This window comes from Curcuma longa, chromosome 4, assembly GCF_044706935.1.
Source record: "Curcuma longa cultivar G26 ecotype Majalengka, Jawa Barat chromosome 4, ITB_CL_G26_1.1, whole genome shotgun sequence".
NCBI lineage: Eukaryota > Viridiplantae > Streptophyta > Magnoliopsida > Zingiberales > Zingiberaceae > Curcuma > Curcuma longa.
The window spans coordinates 10,145,153-10,160,960 of NC_133864.1; the positions used below are offsets into that span (position 1 = coordinate 10,145,153).

At 38.1% G+C, this 15,808-nt stretch overlaps 4 protein-coding genes across 4 annotated transcripts; 3 read left to right on the forward strand and 1 right to left on the reverse strand.

Annotated features, from left to right (window-relative positions):
- The first annotated feature begins 111 nt into the window (after positions 1-111).
- Positions 112-1,887, forward strand: LOC141828518 (pentatricopeptide repeat-containing protein At5g48910-like). The gene has a single exon (XM_074715958.1). It carries the CDS (start codon positions 112-114, stop codon positions 1,765-1,767), a length of 1,656 nt encoding a protein of 551 aa, XP_074572059.1. The 3' UTR covers positions 1,768-1,887.
- An 86-nt stretch (positions 1,888-1,973) lies between these two features.
- Positions 1,974-3,932, reverse strand: LOC141828350 (membrane magnesium transporter-like). Its single transcript, XM_074715767.1, has 4 exons — positions 3,749-3,932; positions 3,572-3,624; positions 3,302-3,402; positions 1,974-2,313 (listed from the first exon to the last, which is right to left on the reverse strand). The coding sequence occupies exons 1-4, from the start codon at positions 3,819-3,821 to the stop codon at positions 2,220-2,222; spliced, it is 321 nt and encodes a 106-aa protein (XP_074571868.1). The 5' UTR covers positions 3,822-3,932; the 3' UTR covers positions 1,974-2,219.
- Positions 3,933-5,616: 1,684 nt separating this feature from the next.
- Positions 5,617-11,170, forward strand: LOC141827306 (putative receptor-like protein kinase At2g47060). The gene is made up of 8 exons (XM_074714523.1): positions 5,617-5,749; positions 6,455-6,556; positions 7,249-7,502; positions 7,575-7,701; positions 8,082-8,355; positions 9,685-9,817; positions 9,921-10,007; positions 10,868-11,170. The coding sequence occupies exons 2-8, from the start codon at positions 6,487-6,489 to the stop codon at positions 10,973-10,975; spliced, it is 1,053 nt and encodes a 350-aa protein (XP_074570624.1). The 5' UTR covers positions 5,617-5,749; positions 6,455-6,486; the 3' UTR covers positions 10,976-11,170.
- Positions 11,171-12,168: 998 nt separating this feature from the next.
- LOC141826807 (plant UBX domain-containing protein 4-like) lies at positions 12,169-15,499 on the forward strand. Its single transcript, XM_074714108.1, is given in 5 exon segments — positions 12,169-12,439; positions 12,442-12,664; positions 13,366-13,657; positions 14,832-14,927; positions 14,990-15,499. Coding segments are annotated over 5 exon segments (1,245 nt in total). The 5' UTR covers positions 12,169-12,180; the 3' UTR covers positions 15,365-15,499.
- Positions 15,500-15,808: the final 309 nt, after the last annotated feature.

The following is a 15,808-nucleotide window of genomic DNA, read 5'->3' on the forward strand; positions in this document are numbered from 1 at the left end:
TATAATTTGTACAATAATTTTTTAATTAAAAAAAATCTGAAGGAGTAAACTGAGAATAAAGGATCGTCTTCTCTCTCGCGTTCCCCCTCCTCCCCTTCCGAGTTCGCAATTATGCTGGCTTCTCCGTCTCAGCTTTGTCCCTCCTTCGCTTCCCTTCCTCAGCAGCAGCAACACCGAAGTCCTCCGGCGAGAAGCATCCACGGAAGCGTTCCCCCTTCACCTCCCGCCCCACTCCTCGCCTTCCACCGGCTTTTCTCGTCGGGCGACCTCGATCCCGACGATCTCACCTTATCCTCCCTGTTAAAATCCTGCCGCGACCACCGGGCCGGCGAGGAAGGCCGGCAAATTCACGCGCTGGCCGTCAAAAGAGGCTCCGCTGCCTCCTCAGTCCTCGTCCAGCGATCTCTCCTCCGGACGTACGCCAAGCTCCTCGCCGTCGACGACGCCCTCAAACTGTTCGACCGATGCTCCCATCCGGACCTCGTTTCTTGCAACGATTTGATCCTCGGCATGTGCAGGAGCGGCGATCTGGAGGCCGCGCGAGCGATTTTTGACGTGATGGAAGAGAAAAATGTGGTTTCTTGGAGCCTTATGCTGGATGGCTACGCCAGGAATGGCCTCTTGGATCTCGCCCACGATCTGTTCGACGCAATGCCTATCAGAAACCAGTTCTCCTGGAATTCCTTGATTTCTGGCTACTTAAGACGCGGTCGCGTGGAGGCCGCCCGAGCCATCTTCGATCGCATAAGGGATCGACTGGGTGTTGTCACTTGGACAGCAATGGTTTCAGGCCATGCGCAGAATTCACAGCATAACGAAGCACTGGAAGTTTTCCACCAAATGCAAGTTGCAGGAGTGGTGCCCAACAAAGTCACAATCGTGAGCATTCTCCCCGCAATCACCGAGCTCGGCGCTCTGAGTCATGGCCGGTCGATCCATGCTTGCTTGTACAAGAGGGACATAGAAGTCGATTCAGTTCTTGGTTCTGCTCTAGTGGGCATGTACTCCAATTGTGGCTGCCTTGAGGAAGCTCTTGCTGTGTTTAAGAACCTCAGTCACAAGCAGTTATCAGCTTGGAATTCTGTCATTTCGGGCCTTGCAGCTCACGGTCGCGGAACGGATGCGCTCCGCCTCTTTTACACGATGCAAGAAGACTTCGAAATGCTTCCCGACGACATCACATTCACTGCTGTTCTTACTGCTTGCAGGCACGCAGGTCTAACAGAGGAGGGACGAAGAATGTTCTCCCTCTTTGTGGAACATTACAAGTTGAAACCCAACATCAGACACTTCGGATGCATGGTTGATCTTTTGGCCCGTGGCGGGTATCTGAAAGAGGCCTTAGAGTTTGTGGAGTCGATGCCGATGAAGCCGAACTCAGTCATTTGGAAGACGCTGATCAATGCTTGTAGAATTCACAAGAATGTAGGCATGGCTGATCATTTATGGTCGAAAGTAATTGAATTGGGTGGCCCTCGGGACAGTGGATTTTACACTTTGATATCTAACATCTACAATGATGCTGGTCGAGCCGGAGAGGCAGGGAAAGTGAGGATGCAGATGAATGATTTGCAGGTGAAGAAGGTTGCAGGTTGTAGTTGGATCGAATTGGATGGCATTGTTCATGAGTTCTTGATGGATGGAGCGAGCTTTCATGCTCGAGGCTCTGATATTCTTAATGTCTTGCATCAAATGCAGGATCAGATGAAGTTCGACGACTCTAACTCAGAGGATGCATGTCTGATTCTTCATTCTTGCCTGTCTTGACAAAATAACAAGGTTGGCTCACTGAGGTCTGTTTGGGTGGAACCCTAATTTTTAGAACCCTAAACCCTATCATTTTAGGGGTTTTTTTGCTCAAAAATGTGGAAATCCAACTTGATGTTATCCCTAGGCAAATACCTCCACTTCAAATAAAAATGGAACAAAATATTTGCTCAAATGCTTGTAAAAAATCTAGCCAAACCAAATCATTGAAAGCATATTTAATATTTGATACACAGGATTCAGTTTCAAAACACATTGATGATAAAACTACACTTCAAACCAAAAAGAACTCAAGTCTAACCAAGATTCAAAACATGTTGGCTTTCAAAACTCAACTTTGAAAAGAAAATTATTTATTGTCATACATGTTTCCAGGAGGAGATTTGAACTGAATCGAGATTGCTCGAACCCAAAATCATTCAAGTCGGGACGGCCTTGAAAAAAAAAAAATCCTACTTTTTCAACTTGAACTCTGCATTATATGGGAACACTTTGCCACGGTGATTGAAGATCATGAAATCCAAGTTGGCCGGTAAGGATACAACCCTACAATTCATTTTACAAAACAATCTATTATAAGCATCATAGGCACTATATAGCAACTATGTTACTCATACTTGAATATGAATACCTAGCAGATATACATCTTTATTACAATTATTTTTTAGAAAGAAAATACATGTGATCAAAAAGGATATTGGATGCCCACTTGGAATGTCAATGTCCGAATATCGATATCTAACACAATGTGAAGAGGGGTAGATGACAAGGCAATTATCGACATTAACTAGGGATATAGCTTTGCATTAAGCTCAATAGAGGGATACAATTCATGTTGCCAGCTTCATGTAGTCAGGGCAAACTAACTTCTCAACGATGATAATTATGGACAATACCGACATACACAGAAAGGAATGAAAACCAATAGGTACTTCAGGCATGTGGCTAGTAACGTTTGTCAATCTAATTAGCAGCTTCAAATAAGGAATAGGCAGCTTCAAGTAAGGAAATTGATGTAGAAAACTCCAACCCAAAGATAGGTTTGGAAAGCGGGATACATATCTTGATTAGTCATCCATGGTGTACATAAATGAGATATCTATATCAGAAATATGGGACTCATTTTCCAACACAGAGAGACTAATTCTATCAAAATTATGAGGCTAAATCGCCTATAATTATGAAGAAAAACTGTATCTAAAATATGAGGTTGATTGTCCAACTTTTATGAAAATAATGTTTATCAAGATAATGTGTTTTATCAAAATCTCTATGGCAATTTCTCGAATACGTGGTATTTAATTCATAAAAGTCTCTACTGGTCATGAACAGGAGTATCATGCAATCTAGTTGAGGAAAAACACCAATCTCATGCTAGTTCCATGAATTTCAGAGTTAAAGAGTAAAATATTATCTCAAAATTTTCAAGGTCGTTGTAAGCATAATTTTTCCAGTAACTGACCAAAATATCGATATGTTAGTTGATAAGAAAGCAGGGACAAAACTTTCTTCTAACATGAATGCAGTAAGATACCTATTTTCTTCAGAATCCGGATGTATTGATTTAAACTTTGCCGGAGATGCAAGAGCTGCCCATATGCATAGAGCTAACCCTAGTAGTAGTCCAACCACGACCTAAACAAGTTCCAAATGAATCAGCATAGGTAGCATAAAGTAAAAGCCATCAAGTGCCCGATTCAAAATCACAGATCCCAAACACATAGATTTGATTAAGAATCGGCAAATGAAGGAGTGGATTTTGCAAGAATTCCAAAAAGATGCGGGGAAAAAAAATGCAGCTTACGTTCATCGGAGGGCAAGAGAACTCTTCCTCCACGATCTTCAGCATCCCTCTGTCTATACCGCAAATCGAAAAACGAAAATAGAAGAATGAATCAAACCATAGGATCAAAGATACCATACTCGATCCGATCGTTGACGAGAAAACTAAGTGGCTGGAAAGGAGAAAATTGCTTCTTACACTGGATGGTCGCGTAGCCAGCTTGGGCAAGGAGGAGGCCTCCGAGGATCCCAACCATGAATCCGAATCTCATCTCCTTGATCCTCTTCTCGCCTTTCTCCGCTCCCGATCTCGATCTAGAGCAGGAGACTAGGGTTAGGGAATCGAGGGCGCAGCGAGGAGAAGGTTCGATTCGTCACTCTGAAATGGTCGTGTAGTGTAGTGTAGGTTCGACCGGTCGACCTGGTTCATTTTGTGGGATTAGATCGGCCTGTTCAAGCGCACAGGAAGTTTCAGAACCCTTGTCCGTTGGATCCATTTTAAAATTTACTTAAAAGAATTATCCAATTTCAAAATAACCCTTGGCCATTGGATAGACCATTCCCTAAAAGACTTATTAATTGACTATAAATTTAGTTTAGTTGACTAAAAATAACTTTTGTATACTGATTAGTTGATTAAGAATTGCTTAGTTGACTAATCATTATTTAACAGAATCTAAAGTCTAAGATTATTAAATATTTAAAAAATAATAATTTAATGACATTAGATGATTTAAAATATTAGAAAATAAATATGTTGGATGTTAAAGAAATAAAATATTTATGTTTAATAATATTAAAGGTAATGAGATAATTATTAAAATATAAGATTACGAGTTATCTGCAAATAAGCGTTTTAAATATTTATAATTATTTTTGTAAAAGATCAAAAGAATAAGAAAGATTTCTTACTCAGAATACAAATAAGATTATTGAAATAGAAAAGAACGGCCTACGATGTAGCGATAAGGCGTTTAGTGGATTCACTGACACCATAATTTAATATCCATTGGAACGTGCGACAAAACTATTAATTGACAAAGTCGATGTTAAAGACGGTGCATGGTTCGATTACATAATTAACAAGCATATGCAACTCTTCAAAGGAGGGGGACTATAGCAATTAACTACCAGGTGCACTACCATGAGCATTTCAGAATTTACTTGATGGGCTAATCAGGGAAGGGTCGCCTGCCTCCAAGAACAGTAGGGTATGTAAGGGTTTAAATACCTAGATTATAAAAATAAATTTTAGAAAGAAGAGTGCCAAGTTTTTTTATGGTAAAGTAAATCTATCATTGTTGGTCTCAAGCTTGGGGCAAAAAGTGCAAAGGTTGCATGTTAGGTTGTAAGTCATCGCGGACTTTCAATCAAATATTCAATGAATGAATCCATCAAACTATTGTGTTAATACTAGGATATTCCTTGGAAAGAATGCATTGTAGGATTCAACTGTAATATCTACATACATCTCCATGATCTAAACTTATGAAAGCAAGTATTACATATATAAGAATTCTCACATCATAAATTGGATAAGAATGAAATAATATTATAGGAAAATTAATTATTTAAGATTTGAAATGTGAAATATGAATGCTTATTAGTAAAATAATGAAGATAGCAAATATGATTATCAAGAGAAACTTTAATATTATGCTATTATCCAAAATACATGCACTAAATGGATCGCATTGGACTTACTCAACCATGATGTACCTCTTCCACGTGTCCACATCAAGGTGACTACAGTAGGCACCATCGAAGATGATGTTTACTTGAACCTGTTCAATAGGGATTGGTTAACGTTTCGAAAAACAATCTCAAGTACGCGTAATAAACATAAAAAAAAATAATGGAAATTGAGTAAGTAAAACTACAAGGATATTTTCTTTATTTTCATTATTTTATATAAAATATAAAAATAACGCACAATATAATAATAATAATAATTATTATTTATTTTTGATTAATTAAATATATTATTTAATTAAATCGACAGTTCGATCAAATCCGATCAAATCGACAGTTCGTTAGACTCCACTCGGCGACTTTCAAATTTGGGAGATGCCTAGCACGAGCCGGTGACTTGACGCAGAAGCCGCTTCCAGTTTCCGATCGACCATTCTGCCGGAGTCGTCTCCTCCTCCGCCCTCTACATCCGGCACGCCACCGGCTACGTCCCTGCTGGTCCGCCAAGGTACATATTTCTATAGAAAACCTCGAGCGTCAGCAGAATGAGTTTGTGCTTCGATAGGTGACTAGGAGTTAGTTTGGACTTGAATCGTCGAGTCGATGACGCTACTTGAGATGCTACGATGAATTGATGATAGAACCTAACCACCCGTCATCCATCGTTGTCTTTTTTTGAAAAGTTTTATTGCGATAGATTGATTCCTAATGGCGAAATGAAGGAGAATGCCGTAAGAGACATTTTCCAAACAGCAAATGCTAAGAGAGATGAAAAGCACTCTCCCCTTTCAAATCTAATGCAACATCCTTGCAGTTTTTTTTTTTTTTTTTTTGTAATTTTCCTTTTTATAAAAAAGAGGAATTTGATGTGTATTTCACTTAGATGCTTATGGTATGTTATGTGTTCATGACATACAAGCTTTCGAGTGAAGTACCAATCATCAACTGCAATCAAACTTTGGTGAAAACTTGTATTTTGTTGTTCAGATCATATGTTTTTGGTCGAAATCATGTTTATGTTTGCAGAATTTATATGTTTTTAATCCCCTTGCATGGCCGTCTTCTATCCTTGCCAATCTAAATGCCTTTTCCAATTCATCTTTCAAATGTATAGTTGTTCTGAAGAGTTGCGTTTTTACGTTTATATGGTTTAAATGTTTGAAGCAAATTGCTGATCTCAAGCCCTCTTTTCATTGTGTTGTGGGTATTTCAGTATAGAGGCAGCCACTTCAAATTAAAGGGACCATGTGCTTGTTTATAAAAAATATAGTCCCTCGGCGTCGAACTTCTCATAAACTGACCACAAAAGGAAAAGGTAATATCAGGAGTAAACATCTGAACATATTACTTACCCTTCTTTGGAGGAACTAAAAATTTCTTCAGTAGGATTGGATTCATAATTACTGATACATACTGTTGTTTGGGAATTACTCTTGTTGAAATGCTGTCAGTTTTTTTTTTCTTAACAGCCTTTGCAATAGTTAAGTACCACTTAATGCTGTTAAAATAACTTGTTTTCTCTTAATTTGTACCCCAGTCATAGAAGAGTGTAACATTTGCCGGTTTGGTTTTCATCCTTGTCTTCCCATTCATGATGAGTTACAGGCTACACGATTGGGTTGGGTTGTGCCCACAAGATATATTCTCACTTGTTTCTATTTGTTTGATCAAATCAGATTTATGCTAGCACCTCAATCGTTCAAAATTTTAAACTTTTGTTGTGCCCCAACATGGTTAGTTGATTAGATTAAAAAAAATATTATGATATCATAATTGTTTTTTCAATCACATCTATTTAGAATTTTTTTTCTGCAATTTCACATGAAACATCTGGTGAAGGCATTTCAAAAATTATAAACCCTTTCTGATACACGCTATTTCTCATCATAGCATCGTAATGTAATAACTTCCTTTTCAAATGATAACATGTTAAAAAATTGATTCTTCCACTCACATACTTCACAACCACTCAATAGTCAATACTAAGTTTTGTTTAACTAAATGCAGGAGACAGTGATGTACATCCGCCCTCAGTGTTGCTTTCAAACAAGATAATTCAAGCAGAAACTGTTAGACTCCCACCGATTGAGGTTCTTGCCATTCCCACAGACGATATAAAGGTAATTATGCAAAAAATGGGCAATGTAACTTCTGATGGATCGAACACAAGAGTTTACTATGATACATTGAGAAATGGGCAAAAATCTGCCATAAAAATGTTAGATGATTCTGGGAAAACAAATCAAGAATTTCTCACACAGGTAAGTACGACCATTGCTGCTCGCTTGTATCGTCTTGTTCAAACTTTATTTTTATTGTAGTGAAACTCACAGGTAGCAGTGACAGAAAGCTTGCAGCATCAAAATATAGTGAAACTGCTTGGTTATGGTTTTTTTGAGCATACACGGTTCCTTGCTTACGAATTTGCTGCCATGGGATCACTTCATGATATCTTGCATGGTATAAAATGGTTCCATCTTGTGACCTTATTACTCATCGAAACTATGTATTTACTCATCCAATGACTGGTAAAAAATCCTTTTTCATGTATGGTACTCTTTTTTCTGGAATAAATATTTTCAAACTATGAAAATCATTAATATAATATTTATCAAAAGGATTGCCTTATGATCCACACAGAGAGACCTTAAATGGTCATTTAACCACTGACCTATATCAGGATCACATCCAATGCACAATCTTAGTCTCTTGGAGATATCTTTGCTACCTTAGATGGTCAAAAATAATGGCAAACCTTGGTGCCTTACTGTTACTGATTTTTGAGTTTTAATTTCTAGATGATCATTGTGCTTTGTTAACAAACTGCATATTCTATACAGGAAAAAAAGGCGTCGAAGGGGCATCGCCAGGTCCCCTATTATCATGGGCTCAAAGAGTTAAAATTGCTCTAGGGGCTGCAAAAGGACTTGAATACTTGCATGAGAAAGCAAAATCTCCATCTATCCATTGTGCAGTCAAATCCAGCAATATACTTTTATTTAGTAATGATGTTGCGAAATTAGGGGAGTTTAATCTCTCCTGTAAGGCTCCTGGCACAGGACTGAGTCTTTGGTCTACCCAGCCTCTTGGAAATTTTGTTTATCAAGCTCCTGAGTAAGTTTGTCTAGATTTTCTTTTTCAGTAGATCAAAAAGCATGTCACTACTTTAAGTTCTGTTAGCAAATACTTGCAATGGGTGTGATGTTTCAGCTTAGATTTGAGCAATGAAATTACTATTTTTCGAAAGAAAGAAAGATCTATTGTCTAACAATGAATGTTCAAGATCCTGCCAACTAAAGATAAGCTTATTGAAATCGGTAAAATTTTCTTTCTTTCTTAGCTTATGCAAAGAAAGGAAAATCCAAAGCATTAGAAACCCAACAAATGAAGATCACACGAGGAAGCAAGTGTCCTTGTTGAATTGATGGTGAATAAGCTATTAATGCTAAAAATAATGTCTTTTTTTCTTTTCTTTTTAATATTTCCTTCCCTTATTTATTCCTTTGGATACCAGAGGATAGGGCAAGAAAATTCAACTTCCCAACCAACTTATGATTGGTATGGATTATAAACATATGACCTATATGACTATTTCACTAACTGCGGTGATCATAGAGATGTTGTGCTAAAACACAAATTGGGTGTCAAAACCCACTCACTGAAAGTTTCAACTTGCATTTTGATTGATGCCTTCTTTCGATATGATAATAGATGACAATTGTTTACTCCATTTAGGAGTGAACAAAAGAACTGTTTGATGAAAACCAGAGTTGGCATCTTTATTGTTTTCTTTTAGATTACTTCATATGTCCATCAATCAGGCTTCAGACCTTTATTCTGGATGTTAATCAATATGGCCTTTATTCTGGATGTTAATCAATATGGCATATTGATTGCCCCTACATGCATCAGCAAAATGATATTTTTGCTAACACCGACAATCTACACTTCATACCTATACTACTGAAAAGGATAGGGAAATCATGCTGATTGGGATTTCTACAACGAAAATTACAGCAGGGAAAGATCAAGTGAAATGTTCAGCCTCCTTTATTGCCTTTTGCTTTCTTTCTCTGTTAAGGTTGATTTTAACAAATGACTAGACCTTCCAGATGGGCGATTGGAGTAGATTTTCATAGGTCACCAAGCTCGGTGAAAGGTTTTGGCCTGATAATATAGCTGGTGTGGGGGTTGTGGTGAAGTTCATCATCTTGACAACTACTGTACACTGTTGAAAAAGGTTCCAAGGCTCTATTTATAGGCCTTATCATTCATGAGCTGACCACCTCTGATGGGAGAGAATAAGCTATGGCTTCCTCCAGCTCAGACCTGATTACTGATTAGATCCTTGACAAGCTGCATCTATTGTAGTAGCAGAAGTATTTTGTGGTTTCTGGATAGAACCAAAGACCTTAAGCTGAAGCTTTGTTTCTTGGATGGCAGGTTTGTTGCCATTGGACAGCTCACTCCCAAGAGTGATGTTTACAGCTTTGGCGTTGTTCTTTTAGAGCTTTTGACCGGTCGTAAGCCCCTCGACCGGAGTAGACCACATCAAGAGCAAAGTCTTGTGATATGGGTATGTATATTACTTGTTTCACTTCACAAACTATGTGCACAACAACCTTCATTCTTGAACTTTTACTACTGCCAGTACAATCTTTTTGAACTACCATTTGCAGGCAGCAGATAAGCTAACTTACGATAAGGTGGGAGAAATTGTAGATAATAGGCTAGGAGGAAAGTACCCTCCCAAGTCGGTGGAATGGGTAAAACTTACAAATTTCCATACTTCTCTTGCATTCTTATTGCCTACGTTATGATTAGCATATATCATCGAGAACTTTCTGTTCTATTTTCTACCTTTTTTCTCTAGTTACTGACCTTTATTTTCAACTTTTTCTTGTGATATTTGCTATAATTTACTCTTATCTTTTCTTGCGCCAGCTGATTGATTTTTAGTGCTGTAGCTGGTAGTTAATGAATATGAAGCAGGTTCACTTGACATTTGTGTGATTCCATTCTCTGTGAATTTTCATGAACTATGTATTCGTATGTCTAGTTCCAAAAATGAAGTCGGAATATCAGTTTTTATAGAATTGTGATTGACATACTAATTTCTATAGAATCAAATGAAGCATTTATCTTATTCCATTTAAGCAAACTTAGTATCTATTCTTTGTCAATTTCATTCCTTATGAATGGTTTTTCTATTTCCTTGGCAATTTTATTCCGTGAACTTAACACAAGCTCACGCGCCATTAGAATCCTGTTATGGTCATACCATATTTTGATCAGAACATATTCCTACGAAAGGAAAGATAACAGTTCACTTTCACCTTCTCCAAGCTAGGATACAACTGAACTACCTGCAGTTATCCCAGTTTATGTTCTCGGCGAATGTTTTGTTTTCAAAATTTTGATCTCATTGCAGTGCTTATTTTTTATCTCTTATGATTCCAATATCTAAAAGGCTTCCTGACAGTTTTTCAGTTCATGAAATGCTTTCTTTCAATGAGTGTGGATTCACAGGTTTTAAACATGAATTGTTAAGCTTAATCTTAAAACTAGGGTCGTTAACTATTCGATCATTTTCTCTTTCTCTTTTTCATGCTCTCCGGAGGAGCAGATGGCCACCATCGCTAGTGCGTGTTTGCAATTCGACCAGGATCATCGCCCAAAGATGAGTCATGTTGTCAAGGCACTAAGGAGAAATCAATCCTTGATGTGTTCATAGATGCTGAAGCATGATGGAATGTTTCCTTAACGCAAAATGTAAATGGTATGCTCAAATTTGAACCACGTGAAATCTTTGATGCGAGTTTCATTTATTCTCACTGCATTCCGCATGAAAGGCCTCAAACATATAAGATCTTTTAGTCGTTTGATGCAATGTTCATATATGTATTTCGTGTGAAAATAACTCTTGTAAGTTTTATGTTCCCTCAATGACATTCCTTTTTGAGGGGTCTTTTCCCAAATCATCCAAGTGGTGTCTCATTTTAATTTTTTTATAATAAATATATCTCATCCCACTTATCATCCGTATATAATTACCAATTTGTATTCTATCATTGTTCAATATCGTTATCTTTCACTTAATTTTTGAACTGATTTGATGTGTTTGTAATAGTTATGAAATCGTGATTGTTACAACGTGAACAATAATGATAAGAATTCATATTATAATAACGTGAAATCATAATTATTACAATATAAATTCTTATTCACGTTGAAGTAATTACGAAACTGTAGTTGTTATAACTATTTACGTTATAATAATTTTGATTTTATAACTATTATAATGTTGTAGCAACTACAAATGCGTCTAATTAGTTCAAGATTTAATTGGAAGATAACAATATTATTGAACAGTATTTGATGGTAGTTAAATAATTATACATAATTGAATAATAAAATAAGACATCCTTTTGATAAAATAATTGAAGTAGCGTGCTTGTGATGACTTTTCGCATATATATGCTATTGGGTTGGTGGGTATATGGTTTTGTTTCGAAAAATAATCTGAACTACGCTTCTTTTCTTTTTTCTGTTGTGCTGAAAACCAGATATTGTTAGTTGTATGATGAATATATCATTTGCCCCATCGAGTTCATTTTGATCGATTCAAGTAGAAAAGCTGCAACCTTACGAATGTTTCTTTCTAATTTTTGCTGTAGCTGTAGTCTTCTGAATGTTTACAGCTTACTCCTTGGGGCGATCCGCTCGGGCTTATCAAATTCTAAGATGTGAACTGCTATTTTTCAAAGTATAGTGTCTAACCAGAAAAATACCCTCCAAACCATGCATAATTGAAACCCAATAAGACGGCCCAATTCCAAAACCCTTGCTTGAGAGAAAAGCAACAAATATTCGAACCTATAAATGGATATAAAAAGATAAAATGAATGAGAAACGTGCAATAGAGGAAGAGCAGCGCAGATGGAGGCTCGCGGCGGTGGCAGTAGCTTGGAGGAGGAGCAGAGGAAGGGGCTGGTGGAGTCCTTCGTTGGCATCGCCGCCTCCACCCCAGAAGAAGCCCTCTTCTTCCTTGAGAGCCACGGTTGGAATCTGGACTCCGCCATCGTCTCCTTCTACGATCACCAGGCCGATCCCCAGGACCACCGATCACCCCTCCCCCGAGGGCGGGACGACGCCTACGACCCGGAAGACGAGGACTACCTTCCGCAGGAGGAGTCCCCCTTGCCGCTGCGCCACCACCGCGCGTGACGCGTTCGACGACCCCTGCCGCTGCGTCGCCCCCGCGGGCGACTCGTTCGTCTGCGGCGCCGGGTTCCAGAGGGGATAAGAAGGCGTCCAAGCCCTCGGGGAGTCGGTCGACCACCCGTACACTTGCTGATCTGAATCGGAGAGCCGATTCGGACTCTGATGGGCCGCAGGAGTACTACACTGGTGGCGAGAAAAGGTTTGGTTTTTACGATGCAATCCTTAATCTCTTTAGGTTAAGCTGCTTCTTCTTCCTTTGGTGGTCATAGTATGATATAGATCCGTTGTTTGACCTTAAGGCATGTCTTGAATGTTTGGCAAGAGGAGTATCAGGCATAATGGACCCATTTACTTCTCATTGTTTGAAACACAGACTGAACGTGCCCAAGTTCAAATCAACTGTGGGTCGCTATTCTTGAATGTATTAATTTACAAATTAATGGTTTTGGTAACACCCAAATCAATCATGGTTCAAGTCGTGGCATATTGGATCTGCCTAAGTATGCTCGACCAGAAATTGGGATTCAACCATGTCAAAGTTTAATAAAGTGTTGGTACCTTAAATTGCGAATTGTGATCTAGCATTGGAAATTTTAGTTATCAAAGCATGCAAAAATGTGAAATTGCTTTTTTTCTAGAGCATTAGGTTTGACCTGTGAGATTTTGCTCTATTGCGGATGTTTTTCTCCATGAAGTAAAATGTTTTTAAAGAAAGATGAGCTTGATTTGAGATATCTAAACCCATTCTTACCAAATGCTATACAGATTTTTTAGGTTTTTAGGTACTCTGCTTTTACAAGATTTTATTGCGTGATTTTGTAGGAGACTGTGATTGATATTCATGAAAGTATGTAATGGTGAAGTATTAATGATTTTGTTGTTTATCTAATTGCCTTGCAGTGGTATGCTTGTCCAAGATCCTTCAAAAGGCGGCAATAATGTCGATGCAATATTTGAGCAAGCCCGGAGAATGGGAGCGGTCGAAGGACCTATCGACCCTCAACCATCCTTTAGTTCAAGAAGTTTTACTGGAACTGGTAGACTTTTGTCTGGTGAATCAGTACCGTCTGCTCCTGCTCCCCAACAACCAGAAAATATTGTACATAATATTTATTTCTGGAGGAATGGATTCACTGTGGATGATGGTCCGTTAAGGAGGTTTGAGGATCCTGAGAATGCTTCCTTTTTGGAGGTAAATAACTCATCCACTCAGAAATACTCAACTAAATTGCTACTTCGGACTGCATCATCATATTTCATCTGCCTAAGGGGCAATTTACACAAGTTGCATGCTACACTCTGCACTCTTGCTAGTAGCTCTATGATTTGCTTGTTATTTCCATAATAAAGTGTGCTTCTTTATGCATGCAAAGTTCATATACTGGATGACATAATTTGATGAAGATATGCCAGTGCAAGGGGTAGAGAGATAAAAAAATTAAGTTAATGTAATGGGAAATAAGTAAGGGTTTTGGAAATTGTTGCCAAGGTCTTAGGTTTAAAATTCACTTTCATTAAACATGGAGACTTGAAGCTTCCATTTATACTATCTTAAAAAGTAAAATTTCTAGGGATACAATTGAGATAAAGATTCTAGCATCTGGCAGTTTGAAATATTCTAGATGGAGAGAGGCAGAAAGCTTCACTGATGACGAGTGAATGCCATTTCAATTATCGAGATAATATGGATTCAGTTGTGGTCTATCATACTATGTATTTAATTAAACATGCATTTAAGCAGGTAATATGATGTCCCAAACCTAGTTCATTGTAGGCTGGGAAGAGAGAAATTTTGTTTTAAAATAAAGAACTTTGTTAAGTTCCCTAGAACAAATATTGTGTTTCTCCATTTCAGATTGTGTCATTGAGGTCAAAATCATGACATGGACTCTGATGTGATTAAACTATGTTTACTCAGGCATGGGTACAAGTATTCAATATGTGAAGATCTGAGTGTCTAACAAGGCCATTCCTGTAATTTTAACACAATCAATAGAAATATCGAGTGCCCACTTAGAGTATTATTGTCCAAGAATTGGTATCTGATGGGTAGATGAACAATACAAGAATTCATGTGATGAACTATTCTACCTATCACTCATCTTTCCTCGCGATTGATTAGTAGTTGATATTTTCTCAATGTCCACTCTTCATGCATTTAAGAAGTTGAATAATAGTTGGTAACTGAGCAATGAATATTTTCACATTGTATTTAGAAGAGAAATTACTGAGTACAGTCTATAACACCCTTAGCATTGCAAGGCTAAAGATTAACACTATGTTTCCTTCGATTTTGGTGGTTTTCATCCAAAATTTCCAAGTTTACTATTTCATTGCTGCAACATATTGTGTCGGTTCTTTCTCAGAGCATTACAAATTCCGAGTGCCCTAAAGAGCTTGAACCAGCAGATCGGAGGACTGCAGTAAATGTGAATCTCATACGTCGCCAAGAGGATTACTCTGTATGTTTCCTCATTTTCTTATTGTTCGATCTCCCCTGGTCTGATGTTTCACTGCTCGACAGGAACCTGTGAGGCGTCCTGCTGCATTTCAAGGAGTAGGAAGAACGCTCGGTGGTGATAACTCAGCGACCGAGCCTCCTGTCGACAGTGCTGCATCCACTGCTGCTGCTCCATCATTATTAGGCCTTTCTGTCGATGCCTCGCTGCCGTCCACTTCAATTCAGCTAAGGTTAGCAGATGGCACACGAATGGTGGCACGCTTCAATATGAATCATACTGTAGGCCATATAAGAGCATTCATCGACGCATCGCGGCCCGGTTCATCGAGAACTTACCAGTTGCAGACGGTTGGTTTTCCGCCGAAGCAGCTGATTGATCTCAGCAAGACGATCGAGGAAGCAGGCCTTGCGAATTCAGTCATCGTTCAAAAAGGCTAAGTTGCTACTGACTACTTAGTTGAATCGAAACTTTCTAGACTATTTAGACAAGAACTTTTACTGAATTGCTTCTGATCCTTAATTGCTACAATATTCTACATTTGGTAAATAATTTTATGGGATTTTTATGTTTAATATGGAGGTGAATGTTTCTCACTAGCTACATCAGTTGAGATAGATGCTTAACTTGGTCTAGTTCTCCATAGGACCATATCGTTTATCTTGCAACTCTGTTTCCCAAACAGGAAGCAAACTGTTAAGAAAAGAGAAGTCCTGAGAGAGAAGCAAAAGAGGAAATAGGAAAAAAAACATAATTGAAAACTCTAGTAATTAGAAACAAAGGAAAGAAAAGTATTAATGAAAAATATATTTAAAAAGAAAGTTTTATTGTTCATGAAAATGATTTTCCCAGTTTAATTATATATATATATATATATATAGGCC